At 49.8% G+C, this 16,093-nt stretch overlaps 1 protein-coding gene across 12 annotated transcripts in view; it reads right to left on the bottom strand.

The window, feature by feature from the left end:
- Window positions 1-4,158: 4,158 nt before the first annotated feature.
- Window positions 4,159-16,093, bottom strand: part of ROBO3 (roundabout guidance receptor 3) — a 328,455-nt gene continuing 316,520 nt past the window's right edge. For 4 of the 12 annotated variants that reach the window (XM_083588317.1, XM_083588323.1, XM_083588327.1 and 1 more), the window contains 9 exons: window positions 14,273-14,430; window positions 12,916-13,191; window positions 11,747-11,894; window positions 10,071-10,298; window positions 9,385-9,566; window positions 8,567-8,674; window positions 7,358-7,540; window positions 6,334-6,488; window positions 4,159-4,681 (listed from right to left, as the gene is read on the bottom strand). In XM_083588317.1, the coding sequence (XP_083444443.1) occupies window positions 4,670-4,681; window positions 6,334-6,488; window positions 7,358-7,540; window positions 8,567-8,674; window positions 9,385-9,566; window positions 10,071-10,298; window positions 11,747-11,894; window positions 12,916-13,191; window positions 14,273-14,430 (1,450 nt within the window). In that variant the 3' untranslated portion in view covers window positions 4,159-4,669. The remainder of the gene's footprint in view (window positions 4,682-6,333; window positions 6,489-7,357; window positions 7,541-8,566; window positions 8,675-9,384; window positions 9,567-10,070; window positions 10,299-11,746; window positions 11,895-12,915; window positions 13,192-14,272; window positions 14,431-16,093) is intronic. The other 8 variants (XM_083588321.1, XM_083588324.1, XM_083588328.1 and 5 more) reach the window with 3 other exon arrangements.

Raw genomic sequence — 16,093 nt, 5'->3', positions numbered from 1 at the left:
TTTAAAAAAATGAAAATGTCTCCTATGACATATGCATCTGCCATCTAAAAACACAGGATATTCTTCTGGTTTCAAAACTATTGCTTTCACATAGATGGACATTTGATTGATAGAATCATTGGCTTGTTGCAATCATACGTGGGAAATTGAGAGGGGTGGTGGGCAATGTGGCAAATCTACCACCCCTTTCAGAGTCAGCCATTTTGCATTGGCCAAAGTGGGAGGTCTGTAGGGTGGGGGTGGGGACCTAGTATTTATCCTCCAGCAATGGATTTACAGAAATGTTCCTCCCTTCAATGGGTCCAGGTGTATAAAACTTATGCCACTTGCAATCTAATGTAGGTGAAGACACAATCCTGGTGCTTCTTCATTTGAGGAATGGAATCGAAGCAGCTCCAGTATCTGTTTGAGGGTCCACCATAAGCAGTAGAGCTTAAACCATGGAGTCTTCTGTGGATGTAGTGAGGGTCTCTACATCGGAGGTGCCCTCCCCACTGGTAAGTGTTCTCCACTGGTGGGGAAGGACCTCTATGCATTCCTAACCCCCTCCAGCCAGAGGATGTGGGTCCTACAGCAGTTCCACGCAGCCGCAATCATAAAGCACACTTATACCAGGAAGCAAGCCCCACAATAGGACTTAATTTTGAGTAAGCATGCAGAGGATGGCACCATAAAAGTCACACGATTTATCAATTAAATCGTGTTCCCAATTGTGTCGTGCCTCTAATTGTTAACAGTTCACAGAGGGTTACTAGGCTTGCCAGCTTTTCTGCTGGCCCTGTTCCTGGGCCTTGAACATGCCCAAATGAAGCCAGTGGTACTTCCTCCATCATTTTATCTCCATGCCTACAGGGGGGAGCTCCACCTGCTAAAATGCTGGGCTGCTGATAAAGGCAGAAGAACAGGGAGTTGGAATCAAAGAGGTGACCATCCTCTCCAATTCAGAGGTGGAAACCCAAGTTTAAATGCATCAGCAGCAGGTCTTCCTGGTACAAGATTTGGGCACTGTTGAAATCTCTTCTGCTAAACAGCAGCAGAAGCGGTGCCAGTTGATCCTTGTTCTCTGCAAAGTCTTCTCAAAGCCCCAGTGCGGCTTGCTGTGCTCATGGTAAATTGAGCACCATTTATGGACAAGTGATCCTGAGTGACTGGGCAGGCTGTCGCTGTTTGCGCTGGGCCAAAACCCAAGGCAGTTTGGCTGCTTTGCTGCCTTTCATCAGCATCCGCCATCTGACAGGAACTGGCTTGACCACCTACTTCCATTGCACATTTTTTTCTCCCTCCTGCCAGACGGCTGAAGTACCGCATTTTTCGCTCTATAGGACGCACTTTTTCCCCTCCAAAAATTAAGGAGAAATGTGTGTGCATCCTATAGAGCGAATGCAGGCTGCACAGCTAAGCCCAAAGCCAGAACAGGGAGATGGAGCAATGCTCAGCGCTCCGTCTCACTGTTCTAGCTTGGGGTTAGCTGCGCAAAGCCTCCGCAGGGCAGCGGGGTGCCTTCCCGCTGCTCCCCGACCTGGTCTTTGGGGCTGGTGGTGGGGGAAAGCAGCGGGAGTTCCCTCTGGGCTCCGGAGGCTTCGGGTGAACGCACCTTGAACTCACAGAACGCACCTTGTTTTAGAGGGGGAGAACAAGGGAAAAAAAATATTTGCCTCCCCCTCCTATGGTCCGGTACATCCTATAGAGAGAAAAATACGGAAATTTCAGGCTGTTTAGCCTATCTGGAGAGCTAGAGTGCTTGATATTCAGGCAGGATTCTATATGCACCCTTGGGCTCATGTCGGTGGGCCCTTGGAGGCTTACCTGGTAGAAGCACCCAACAGCAGGTGCCTTGTCATCAGCGGCAGGTGGCTGCCATTTTGAATTCCCCACAATGCTCCTGGTCTTGCCCTAGTCCAGAGCATTGTGGGAAATTTAAAGCAGTGGCTCCAGCTGCTCAGCAAAGGGCCCCGGGGTACGCATTGGCATGGTGGAGGGCCCTGCCGCCACACTGAGGCTCTGATAGTTGTCCAAAGATGTCTTGTACTGATGGCAGGGCTGAGAGTCAGCCCACAGGTTGGGGCAATACAGTCATACCTCGGGTTGAATATGCTTCAGGTTGAGCGCTTTTGGGTTGCGGTCCACGGCGACCTGGAAGTAACAGAGCACGTTACATCCGGGTTTCGCTGCTCGCGCATGCGCAGACGCTCAAAATGACGTCACGCACATGCGCGGAAGTGGCAAATTGTAACCTGCTGTCAGGGACTCAGGAGCAGGAGCACTGGGGAGAGAGGAAATGGAGAGCGAAGGGGAAGAATCCGAGGGCAGCGTAGGGGAGTATGACAGTGGCCCGAGAGATTCCATGAGCTTCTCCAGCGAATCAGAAGATTCCCAGAAGGGGGCGCCTATGGTCAGGGCAAGGGGGGTCCCAGGGGGGACGCACCAGAAACAAGGAGACAGAGGGGAACCCCAAAGCAGCAGTGGGGGATTGGGACCAGTTTCCCCACCAGAGCGTAGTGGGGGGAAGAGTCACATGTGTCAGGGCCAGCGTCTCCTCCAGCGGGGAGAGAGAGGGAGTCAGGGCTGACCACGCCTCCAACGGAGGGGAGGTCAGTTGCAGCTAGCCCCCCCAGAGGGGGAAGCAGTGACAGCAGCAGCAGTGAAACGGTCAGGAGAAAAGTTACTGGCTGGGCGCGCGCACCAAGTTCAAATGTACAGGCGCGGGGAACAGCAGGAGACCCGGTTGGGGAACCAGCTCCTAAAGCCCGCCGAAGGGAGGGGGAAAGCTCAGGGGACTCAGCGTCAGAAGAGGCTAGAAAGGGCGAGACCCCAACGGCCAGGCAGAACCAGAGGCGGAAGGAACTGAGGAAGAGGTGGAGTAAGGCTAGAATCTTAAATTGGTGTCAGGGGGGGAGGAGACTCAGACGGAGCATCAGCGGTCTAACAGTTGAGACGTAGAGCTGCGCGCTGCGGCTCTGGAAGTGAAACTGAACTTCAATAAAGACTTTGTACCTAACAACGAAGCAGCGTTGGTCCTTTGTGAGCTGGGACCTTGGGCAGCTCTGACACCTGCGCATGCGCAGACGCACAGTCGTGGGTTGCATTAGCTTCAGGATGCGAACGGGGCTCCGGAACGGATCCCGTTCGCATCCTGAGGTACCACTGTATTGACTTGGATCTTGTAAAACCTATGGACTGAAAACAAATACTCTTGAGAAATGCATACTATCCACGGCTTAGATCAAGTATGGGGAACTTCAGGCCTGGGGGACAACTGTGCCCCCCCAGCTTCTCAGTCCGGCCCTTGGGTCTCTTCCTCAGGCCACACCCCTCATTGACTCTGCTTTGCACCTCAACCATTCTTTCTTGTCTGGAATGCATTCTTGAACCCTGATGATGCCTCTTGCTTTCCTTTATGGAGGCTAGAGGAAGGTGTGTGAGAATGTGTGCAGAAAGCAGACAATAGTACAAAGGTGAAATGTAGAATCATAGAATTGTAGAGTCAGAACGGTCATCTAGTCCAACCCTCTGCAATGCAGGAATTTCGACCAAAGTATCCATGGCAGATGGCCATCCAGATTGCTGAGTTAAGGAATGGCAACAAATTAAATTAGAAAGCGTAGAGCATGGGTAGGCAAACTAAGGCCCAGGGGTTGGATCCAGCCCAATCGCCTTCTAAATCTGGCCAGTGGATGGTCCAGGAATCAGGGTGTTTTTACATGAGTAGAATGTGTCCTTTTATTTAAAATGCATCTATGGGTTATTTGTGGGGCATAGGAATTGGTTCGTTTTGTTTTTCAAAATATAGTCTGGCCCACCACAAGGTCCGAGGGACAGTGGACCGGCCCACTGCTGAAAAAGTCTGCTGACCCCTGGCGTAGAAGGAGTCCACCTGGAAATGCACATAGCTTTGCCAATTCCAGATGATGGCCACTTCAGTTAGTTAAGATATAACACAGAGTGCTCACGCAGTGTTCACACCCCAAGAAGGCAGGTTGCTCCAATTTCCTATTGAGCTTATCTGCGTAGAACTGGCTTTTCAAAGGTGGCTGAGATAGGCAAGCTACCTGCCTTATGCAAAGAAGCTTTGCACAGGCTCTGCTCCAAGTCCTTTGTGCACCAACAGGATGAGGTGCTTTGCACCGGAGGAAAGAAAGGAAAGAGAACTCTGAGAGATCCAGGTTAACAAACAGCTTTATTGGTCATTTTACAAAAGGATTCATTAGCTACCAAAGAAACACCTGCTGCCCTCTGCCATGTGGCCAGCAGGACTGAGCACCTGGGCAATATCCGAGCATGTGCTTGGTGGGATGGGCTGCTCTCATTGCCCACCCTTAGCAGGATGGTGGAAGGCAAACCCCCTTCCCCACTGCCTCCTCCTGCCCCCTCTTCCATCGGACCCAAACCCTCCAGTTGCAGAAATGCCAATGTTTCCAAAAGCAGGCCCTCCGAGGCCCGAGACTCGACTGTCCCTTTTGCCACGATTTATAAATACAGCTTCCTTGGCTCCCAGGGACTGCCAACCTCCAGGGAACAAACTTATTTACAAAGGGGCCAGGTCATGCGGCTTCTTTAGAGGGATCATAAATTAGAAGCACAGAAACACCCCCCGCTTCCCGGCCCAAAGTCTGCGGCTGCCAATTCCTTCGAAGGCCTCGCTTTCCCCCCCGCTGACTTCCATCTGGTTTCATCTTTTTTCCTGAAAGAAGAAAGGGGGGGGGGTTGATATCAGCAAGATCTGCCTCTGCTCTTCATTTGCCTTTCATCCTTCCCGTAGGACAGTGTTTCTCAAACTTGAGTCCCCAGCTGCTGTTGGACTACAGCTCCCATTATCGCTGACCACTGGTCTTGCTCACTAGGGATGATGGGAGCTGTAGTTCAACAACAGCTGGAGACCCAAGCATGAGAAACACTGCCGTGGGTCATAAGAACACAAGAAGAGCCTGCTGGATCCGGCCAATGGCTCATCTAGACCCATAGCTGTCAACTTTCCCCCCTTTTTAAGGGAAATTCCCTTATTCCAAATAGGATTCCTCGCAAGAAAAGGGAAAAGTTGACAGCTAGGTCTAGACCATCACCCTGTTTTCACAGGGTCCAACGTGATGCCTGTGGCCAGGGGTGTAGTATGAGGGGGCCCAGGGGGACTGTAACACTGGATGCATGTGTGCAAACCAGGCACCCCCATGCAGGGATCCCTGTCCCACCCTACCTGCCGCTACCTGTCAGTTTGCATTTCTTAGTGCAGAAAGTATTGATCTGATGTGCAGAGATCTTTCCTATTCTACTTAATTCAAGAAGGTTCTGGGAGCTTCTCTGTGTGAAAGAAGTAAGCAGAAGGTTCATGATGTTTGGGTTATTCCTTCAGAGAAGCTGAGTACTACTGGCTTCAATTGGTTCTCTTATCTCTTCTTTCATGGTCATGCTGACTATAATAGTAAGGCCAGAAGGAGCCTGGGTTTCACTCTTTCTATCTCTCTATCCTTCTGGTGTGGTGTTCTGTATCTAGTATGCTTAGTGTTAAGGTTTAATTATATTGTAAGTTTAAATCAAGTCTGCTGCAACTGGATTTCTTATGGACAGTGCCAATTCTGAATGTATTGGATTTGTGACCATTATGCTCATTTGCCTTCAGTAGCTGTAAAGCTCTGCTGGATGAAATATTAATTGCCTCTGGTCTATTTTTTGGGAATCCTGCAATGTGTTTAAGTTTTTACTCTGTTAACTATACATTGGAGTTCTACTCAGCCTTGCCTGGTCTTGTTACCATGTCATCCCTGGGGCCCTTGCTGAATGGCCGCCCTGCGTCGGGGTTGATGCACCCACCAAGGGCTGAGTTGGTCAGCCAGTCTCCACCCTGTATGGGTAAGTGGGCAGACAGGTAGCGCAGTGCAGCCCTGTGGACCCTCTGTGCCCTGCGCCCACCCAGCGGCATCAGCAGCGAAGGCTGGGCTGGCACGGTGGGTTTTCTTCACCCTCTGTGCCCTGCTTCTGGGCACTGGCAAATGATGCAATGCCTCTGCCTACAGGAAGCCCTAGCAGGGCTCTCCCCTCCTGCAGTTACCAGAAACTGCTACTCAGAAGCATTACTGCCTACAACCATGAAGGAAGGGCATAGCCATCATGTGGCTAGTAGCCACAGACAGACAATTTGATTCAGGGCAAAGCTAACTGTCTTTTAAAGACATCCATGCTGGTGTCCATCACTGTCTTTGGGGGTCTCGGCACCTGGGCTGGTGCCAGGCCAGTGTCAACCCATCTCCCAGAACTGGCACCCTCCACCCGTCGCCAGGCCAGGTGCCTTAACGCAAAAGATTATTTTTAAAACATCCAAAGGAAGTGCTGTCAAATCACCTCACTGCGATCCCCTGTTGTCCGGCTGCGTCCTGACCCATGACCTCTAGATCCTGTTGACCCCTTGGAGGAAGAACTTCCTGTTGTGGAGCAGTTGCTTGACACCTGGCTTCTGGAGAGAAAGCTGGGCTTGCTGTACGGGATGATTTCCTCTTCTGCCAGCACACACAGAGAGCGAGAGAGAGAGTAGAAACAACAACAGCGAAAGCAGGTGGTTAGTCTTGCAAGCTCTGGCTTCACCCAGACTTGGCTGCCGTTTTGCACTCCGCACAGCCTGTGCATTGACAGAAGGGCAGGCAGGTTAAAAGAGGCAGCTTTTGTTTCTGTTCAAAATAACAGCGATCTTATAATACCAAGGGAGGATTTTATGTCTGGCCGGGTGTCAGAAGCAGGTCAGCAATAACTCACAAGGTGTCAGTGAAGTTAACTCTTTATTCAAGGAAACAAAACAGCTCAGGCCTAGTGAGCACAGCAACCCTTCCCAGTAGGTCTTGCCCTGATGAGGGAGTTGTGAGGACTGAAGGCCCCTGCCTTCCCATAGCTGACTAAGCCTCCCCCCCCCGCCCCAGGTCCTTCCCAAGCAATCTGAGACTCAGTCAATGCGTCTGTCTCTCCCCCGCCCTCTTCATACCTCTTCTGGTCCTGGGAGACCAGGGAAGGGGGAAGGGGAGTTGGTCACAGCAAGAAAGGAAGTAGCCTTCCTGATCTCTGCCTCTGGGTCTCCCTCCTCTCCAGCCTCTGAATCAGGACTGCTCTCTGCCCCAGCCTCTTCCTGCTCACAAAACCCTGCTACCGCTTCTGAGACCTCCTCTTCCCAATCGTCTCCCTCCTCTCTCTCTCTGACCACTCATTGCCATCCCACTACCAATCCCCTGGCTCTGAGCCTTCTTCCCTCGGGGGTTCCCCAGTTGGTGCCTCCCACCAGTCCTCTGCATCTAGCCAGACCATGACACTTTATCGAGACAGAAATTCAGCCTAGAGTACAGGAAGCCAGGGAAGCCATTATTACTGGGGCTGGCATTACCATCCCGGTGCTGGTGGTAGTGCTGTCCTGCCACTGTGCGATGGACGGCTCTCCGCTCCAGGGCCGAGGAAGCATTCAAGTTTTTCTCCAGAGAGGAAGGGTCACAGTCCAGTCGCAGGGCGCCGTCTGGAGCAGCGGTGCCGAGGTCTTCGGCGGGAGGTGGCAAGGGCGGTGGTGGGAGATCTGTGAGCAGAACCAAGGGGGAAGCACTGTCAGTCCCCACCTTCCCCAAGATTTCCATAGGCACCTGTTGCATGTACCGCATTTTTCGCCCTATAGGGCGCACTGGCCCATAGGGCGCACCTAGGTTTTTTTTTTGGGGGGGGGAAATTAAAAAATATATATTTTCCCCCAGCCACGGGGCTGGGGGGGGGAAGCCCGAGCTTCCCCCGACCCCAGCCCCCAGAACAGGCTGCTGCCCGCAAGCCTTGCAAGGACTCGCAAGGCTTGCGGACATCTGCCCGGAGCGCGCCCCGTGGTTCGGGCTGCAGGCTGCCGCCCGCAAGCCTTGCGAGCCCGGCGGGACCTCCCCCGGGCTCGCTAGGCTTGCGGATAGCTTCCTGAAGCCTGGAGTGCGAGAGGGGTCGGTGTGCACCGATGCCTCTCCAGGCTTCAGCCAAAGCCTGCATTCGCCCCATAGGACGCACACACATTTCCCCTTCATTTTTGGAGGGGGAAAAGTGTGTCCTATAGGGCGAAAAATATGGTATTTAAGCTGTACCTTCACAGCCGTAAGAATGGCACCCATTGCTTAAAGACAGGAAATCTGAGAGTCTTACAATGCTGAATCACAACCAGGAATATTTGTTTTAGAATTTTTTAAAAAATCAATTTATTTTAAGCAACTGAAACAATACTCCCTTCTAGATTAAGGTATCTAGCCGTGTTGGTCTGACACAGTAGAAATATATATATATAATAAAAAAATTGTCCAGTAGCACCTTAGAGACCAACTAAGTTTGTTCTTAGTATGAGCTTCCGTGTGCATGCACATGAAAACTCATACCAAGAACAAACATAGTTGGTCTCTAAGGTGCTACTGGACAATATATTTCTAATACTCCCTTCTGTTTTTCTCATACTACAGAGAATGATGGGAAACAGCACTAAAAAGCTAAGGAAATAGAGAGGAAATTAAGAGGAGGGTAGGAACCCTAGAAGGGTGGAAGAATTGGGCAACCTCAGGGGCCAGGGCACAGCCACACCTACCTCCCTGCTTCTTCTCTCGACGGTAGTGGCTCGACTTGGATTTCTTCTTGCTTTTTGCTTTCTGTCCCGGAGGGAGAGGCATGTCTGCTAGGTTGGGGTGAAGTTTGCCTGTCGGTAAAAGCCCAATACCAGAGTGAGACTCTTCAGCCAGAGACCTGGTCTGTTCCACCCAGCCTTGGACCTACCACATGTGTTCCTGTGGCTGCTAAGGAAGCTCAGAACCATTTCCTGCTAAAAGCGGAAGGGGGCATGACTTAATCGTTCCTTATATTTCTGTCCTACCCTTCCTCCAAGGAGCTCATGGCACTGTACATGGTTCCAGCCGCTCCCATTTAAACTTCACAGCAACCCTGTGAGGTGGGTCAGGCTTAGAGATGGCCAACCCCTGTGAGCTTCATGGCTAAGAGGGGACAGGAAGCCATGTCCTCTTCAGTCTTGCTCTCCACTGGGAGAAGAAGGGATTTCTTATTAAAGAAGGGATGAGGAACTCCCATCATCTGTGATCAATGGCCATATTGGTTGGGGCTGATGAGAGCTGGAGTCCCACAACATCTAAAGGCCTGTGGGTTCCTCCTCCCTGTCTTAAAGGAATTAAATGCAAGGGCCCTCGCAACTTGTTGATGGGCAATCAGCTCCAGAGATGTATTGACTATCCCAGCTGCAGTGAATTGGTGCCGAGGGAAAGCCTCTCAAACCCGGCACTGCAAGGCCACAGACTCTCTGGTCAGGGACATCAAGGAGGTGGCCAATCCCTCCATCTCCCTGTGCCCTAGACACCACATTGCCCCTCAGAAGAGGGTCGAAGAAGATGCACCCACCTATTCCCGGAGAGTCAACGTTCTCTGCACTGTGCGCCGGCGTCTGGCTCAGGTTGCGCCGATGACCTTGCCTGGGAGTGATGCCTTCAGGTCCCTCTTCAGGCATGTTGAGATTTGGGTTGGACTGGGTCAAAGGAGGACTCGAGGCTTTGGGCAATGGCCCCGAGCCATTGGGTAACCGCCTTGAACACAGAAAGCAACACATTAAGCTGAAAGGACAAGCCGCAGTGGGAGCAGGTAAGAGGTGGGGAGACCAGCTGGGCATAAACCAGAATTCTGCATCATGGCCCCCATTCTGCACCAACAAAAGCTGAATTTTGGTTATCTGAATGATGTCATACTCACTCCCACCATGAGGACCAGAAACCTCCTTTCTTGTTTTTACAAGGCTGAGGTTGTTAAGGATGCCGAATTCTCTGCTCAGTACAAAATTGCACAGTAGGATCTAAGAGTACAAACTGCCCTGGCTTATGTTTCCCACTTCTATGCTCTAATACCATCCATTCTACAACTTCTCTCTGTTTAGATCACCTTCCTGATCAAATATGTGTGCCCAGGAAGGACAATTAGGCTCCGATATGCACTTTACTCTGCAAGGTGTGGATTGGAACAGTTTGTATCGGAACTGACAAAGAACGAATTCCCCCAAGCACCTGAGTTTTTCCAAGTCCCTGGGTGAATCATACCTGGGCAGGTGTGGGATCTCAAAGTGATGCAGCCTGGGGATATCTTCAGACGCTCTCATCTCCTCCCGGGGTGAGGGGGTCAGCGTGGCTGTGGACTGCTGGCCATAGGAATTTGCAGGAGAGGAGGCTTCTCCACGAGGTGGTGGCAGAGGACATTCCTCTTCCTGGATGTTCTCCATCAGGTAGGTCCTTTCTGGCAGGGGTGGGCACCACTCCTCCACCTCTGAACTACAAAAAGTGAGTGAGCTAGACATTTTGGGCTGTGACACGCTGCGCTCCCAATCCCTGAAATCATCCTAAGGAGAACAAGGCTCCATAACATCTAGAGGGGGCATGTAACCATGGGCGTGGAAGCTTTTTTCCAATCTTGGAGCCAGTGACACTAAAGCAAAATGGAAGTTTGTTTGTTCGTTCATTCATTCATTCATTCATTCACCATTCATTCATTGTTTTTGCCCAAGTTGCTCAGAGGTACATTGTTCCTTCTCACCTCACTTTTTACTTTCATAATAACCCTTGGGAATTAGGTTAGGCTGAGCAAATGACTAGGCTGAGCTTGGCCAATGAGCTTCATGCCTAAATGAGGGTTTGAATCCAGACTTCCCCATCCTAGTTTGACTCACTAACTCGGGAATGGGGAACCTGTAATCCTCCAGATCTTGTTGGATCACAACTTCCATTGTCCTTGATTATTGGCTAATGCGTCTGGGATTGGATTCTAAGGTCTCCCTTCAATGAAGTCAGCAATTGCATTGAAACATCTGTCTGGAACCTAAGTCCAAAAACATCTGGAGGAACCCAGGTTCCCCTCCTACCCCTACTCTAACTAAAACACCACACTGGCTGTGAGCCAATATGGTGTTGTGGTTAAGAAAAAAGGAGTGGGTGGTGCTGTGGTCTAAATCACTGAGCCTCTTGATTAGAATCCCCATGATGGGGTGAGCTCCCTTTGCTCTGTCCCAGCTCCTGTCAACCTAGCAGTTCAAAAGCATATCAGTGCAAGTAGATAAATAGGTACCACTGCAGCAGGAAGGTAAATGGCATTTCCATGCGCTCTGGAACTCATCATGATATCACATCGCACCAGAAGCAGTTTAGTCATGCTGGCCACATGACCCGGAAAGCTGTCTGTGGACAAATGCCAGCTCCCTCGGCCTCAAAGCGAGATGAGCGCTGCAACCCTATAGTCGCCTTTGACTAGACTTAACCCTCCACCTAGTGGTTAAGAGTGTTGGACTGAGACCTGGGAGACCAGAGTTCACATCCCCACTCAATGATGAAGCTTACTGGGTGACCTTGAACCAGTCACAGTCTCTCAGTCTACCCTGCCTCCCAAGGTTTTTGCAAGGATAAGACGGGAAAGGGAGGAATCATGTATGCCACTTTGAGCTCCTTGAAGGAAAGGTTGGATATATATATATATTAAATATGCTCTGATTGACTTGCTCCAGTTACTAACCTGGCGTCCTAGACCAGCTGCAGTTTCCAAACACTCTTCAAAGGCAGCAGTTTACAGCAGAGCGCATTAGAGCACATTATAGGAATGTGCTGGCCCGATACCAGTTGGAGCTCCAACTAATTGTGAACATGTTTCCCAGATCAAAACCAGTTCCATTTCCAAGGGAAACATGGCAGTGAAAGGACGTGGTCTCTTCTGCCCTTCTTTTGTTGCTTACCTGACTTCTAGCTCCTCGTCTTCCTCCTCCTCCACATACTGGCTCAGTTCACTGGCAGATGGAGGTGGGGGAAGCACTTCTGTCCAGTTGAGGGATGGTGTTTTCACTGGTTTCCCCATGGACTTCTGTTTCCCAGGCTTGGCAACTACTGAAGAGAAACAGAGCTCAGAGACGGGACCCTCCGGCACAGCAATGGATGAAATTGCTTTATTTAACAAAAAACTCCAACAACTCTCTAGCAGTAGAATGCCACAAATGTGCTACAAAGATCTGCATTGGCTCCAGGTACATTTCCAAGCACAATTCAAAGTGTTGGTGCTGACCTTTCAAGCCCTAAATGGCCTCGGCCCAGCATACCTGAAGGAGCGTCTCCACCTTCATCGTTCAGCCCGGACACTGAGGTCCAGCTCCGAGGACCTTGTGGCGGTTTCCTCCCTGAGATAAGTGAGGTTACAGGGAACCAGGCAGAGGGCCTTCTCAGTGATGGCGCTTGCTCTGTTGGACGCCCTCCCATCAGATGTCAAGGAAATAAACAACTATCTGATTTTTAGAAGACATCTGAAGGCAGCCCTGTTTAGGGAAGTTTTTAATGTCTGATGTTTTATCATGTTTTTAATATTCTGCTGGGAGCCACCCAGAGTGGCTGGGGAAGCCTGGCCAGATGTGCTGGGTATAAATAATAAATTATTGTTGTTATTATTATTATTCAGAAGCAAGTCCCCAATGACACTAAAAGCTCATTTTCTTGTTGCTGTCAGATGAGCCTTGCCAACTCGGGGGATGCTAGTGACTTAGCTAGGATAAAAGGCTTTAGGCAGACCCTTAGTACCCTGGACCTAAGCTGTTCAGGGCTTTATAAATTAATTCATCCCTGTCAACCTGATCTCTCTCTGTGATCTTTTCCCATTAACTAATTTCCGAGCTAAATATTGTTGGGGCGTTTCCTGTTTCGCTCGAGCTACGTTGCAACATGCTATGCATGTTAACAACGCCCTATCATTAACCACGGTGATAAAATCACCATTGGACTTTCCATACACTAGAAGATTCTTCTGCAAGATGCACCAGGGGGTTCCATTTCTAGGCAGGTGACACCAATGGAACTTGAAAACATAATTCCCAGGGAGATGAGAAGAGTGCCCAGTTTCTCGTATGCTTAAGGTCCTTACCACTCTCAGCTCTGCCCCGTTCGGGTTGGGCATACTGGATGCTGGGCAGCCCAGGTTGGCCGTTCCACTGGCTCTCCTCTTCATCAGGTGAGTGTAGATGTGCTGCCCCGTATGGTACCACGGGCGTGGTGGCATATGGGGTGGTGTGCTGGGAAAAGGCCCCATTGAACGTCCTCATGTCATCGCTGGCAGGATCGATGGTGCTGTAAATGGGCCCATCGGACACCCCTGTTCCAAACTTCTCCGTCTGAGCAATGTAATTGGAAATCCCAGCATCTGTGAACGAGGGAGACCCATCGTGACCTTGCTTAACCAAACCTTCTGGTTCAGCCACAACAGATTCCATGTGCCTTAATTTGAATGACCTCTGTGATTTGTGGGCTTGGAGAACTACCACTAATCCAGGCTTGTGGGGAGGGGGAAGGAGAACAAGGGATTGACGCCACTGCTGCCCCCTCCCAATAAACCTTGGCTCCCCTCCCCTCCTACAAGGTCACAACCTGCAAAGCCTGCTTTCGTTGTCTCAACAACTTCCTATTTTGCGCAAACCTAAAGGCTAAGCCTCTCACTGGAGTCTGTTGGCCTTTCCAACCCGATAATGCTCAAATTCCGTATCTGCCAACCACAAATGTTTCTCTTGGGCTTGTCAGTTCCGGGAATGGGTGAATTTGTCAATTTCAGTTTCAGCCTCAAGTTTCACATTTTTCCAAACTTACATTCCATTTGTGTCATATCCACATCAGCTTGTGGTTGTTTTTAAAGAACCCTGAATAAAAGCCCATATGCATTTTGGGGTGAATGTCCCCTGATATATACATGCATTTAGACTATTGTACCCTTTTCCCAAGCAATCCCCTCCCGCAATATAGTTTTGCACATTATTTTCTCCGACAGATGCATCTTTATATTACTGTTCTTGCAATATTTACTAAATCTGTATACCACCCTTCACCGAAAGATCACACAAAACGCAGCACAAAAATTCAAAATGAGAACACAAAATTCACAATAAAACAAGAACAAAAGCTGACCAATAACCTCTCCCCACCCACAAACACATTGAAAAGGCCATAGAATATTCAGACCAAGGCCTGATTACTGAGAAATGGTTTTGCCTGTCCCCTACCGATATGCAATGAAAACACCAGGCAAGCTTTTGGGTTGCAGAAGTGTATCACTAAATTCAGAAGCCTGCAACATTTGGGAGGCTAGCTGTCTTTGCTTAGGATTTCTGGAAATGTGAAGTAGAGGTAGGTTCGCATTCAAATCTGAACCAGGAGGATTTCCCCCACATCCCATGCCGACTCTGCACTGGGCATCTTTCCTTATGGAGATGATGGGGTGGTAAAAGGCTTACCATTGTAATATCTCTCGGTGGCATTGTGGTTTCCTGTGCAGCAGTTCGCCCCGGGATCCTTTGCCTTCCCGTTCCGCATCAGGTTGGGGGCTGGCCACGAATCTGCCAGCCACGGGTAGCTCGAGGCACTAGTGGCCATGGCTAGCATGCCAGGCCTACTGGAGGAGAGCCATGGAAACCAGGGTTATTTGGTTGTGCGAGTTAGTAGGTGGTTTGGGTGAGGGCTAACACCTGATTCTCTCTCTCCCCACCCCCCACCGCCAAAGAGTATATCAAGTGTGTGAGCCATATTCCTTTAGATAATGCAAGTGTGGCCTAGTGGTTAGAGTGCTAGACTAGGAGCCAAGAGGCCAGGGTTCAGATCCCCACTCAGCCATGAAGCCCACGGGGTCTCCCAGTCTAGCCTGCTTCACAGGGTTGCTGGAAGGAGAAAATAGGGAGAGAGGGGACCATGAATGTCACATTGAGCTTGCTGGAGGAAAGGTGGGATATGCATGGAATAATAATTATGAAGTGTATGTTGCGGCAGGTCGTATTCTAGAAGAGGTATCCTATATGTGCGGTGTAAAAATTATTATTATTATTAGTGCTTACATTAATAAATACACAAAATCTATTACTGTAGTTGTGTCTGCTTAGGCTATTTTATTTTGTTCTTCTGTTTGCTTGCCATACTTTATAGCTAAGGAAGAAGTAGAGTTGTTTTCTTTATGTTGTTCTTAATGTAATCTTAACAAAATAAAAAAATTCCTTCCAGTAGTCTTAATATGTAGTCTTAATATGGTTATCGAGTTCTGATGTTTGAACAGGTTTACTTATGCATTTCTGGGCATAAGTAATGGTGGTTATCAGGTTCTTACGTGTTGCTGCTTTGTCATGAATTTTCAAAACTCCTTAAGGGATTTACTTACAGGTGTTTAGAGCAGGGTTGGGCAACCTGTGGCCCTCCAGATGTTGTGGGACTCCAACTCTCATCAGCCCCAGCCAGCCTGGCCAATAGTCACAGGTGGCAGGAGTTGGGAGTCCAGCGACATCTGCCATTAAGTCCCTTATCCCTGGTTTGGAGTGATGTTGAAGTTGTGTAATATTTGTAGTATGCAATTCTTTGCGTAACGGATTAATGCAGTTGCATTAAAAGGGGGAGATGGAGCTTCTGAGATGCTGCTTCCCCCTTGCAGCTTTTGTCACTACTTGCAAAACTGCGGACTGGGAGCACCATTTAAGCTGACCTAGACTGTGCAGACAACATGCACGGAAACCACATGACCTCCCCCAAAGAATCCTGGGAACTGTAGTTTGTTAAGTCAGTGTCGTAACTGGGGTGGGGGTGGGAGGGCTAGCTGGATTTTTTGCCCTGGGTGAAGCCTCCAGAGGGGTGCCATTGAGGCTCTCAGCCTATGTGTATGTACATAAATGCATGCTGGGGTGTGTGTGTGCCAAACTGGGTCTTTGACCCAGGTAAAATAAAGCTTAGTTTCACCCCTGGTTAAGGGTGGCAGGAAGTGTAGCTCATTGAGGGGCAATCTACAGGTACCATGATTCTTTGGGGGAATGCATGGGTATGTGGCTAAAGTCAATCTGAACATTTAATGCTGTGGTTCTAGTTCATGTGATTTACAGTATTTTTCGCTCCATAAGACGCACTAGTTTTTAGAGGGGGAATGCAAGGGGAAAAAATTCTTTAAAGGGAGCACTGAGCAGAGCCTGTATGCATCCCAGGCTCTGCTTAGCGCTCCCTTTCACGAGCCGCGTGGAGCATGTGTGCAGTGCTTGCAGGCTTTTCCCCGAGGAGGGAGAAGGGCAGCCCATCACTGAGCGATC

This window comes from Podarcis filfolensis, assembly GCF_964270895.1.
Source record: "Podarcis filfolensis genome assembly, chromosome: 15".
Classification (NCBI taxonomy): domain Eukaryota; kingdom Metazoa; phylum Chordata; class Lepidosauria; order Squamata; family Lacertidae; genus Podarcis; species Podarcis filfolensis.
The sequence above is the reverse complement of the archived record's forward strand: the minus strand, read 5'-3'. Positions and strand labels throughout refer to the sequence as shown.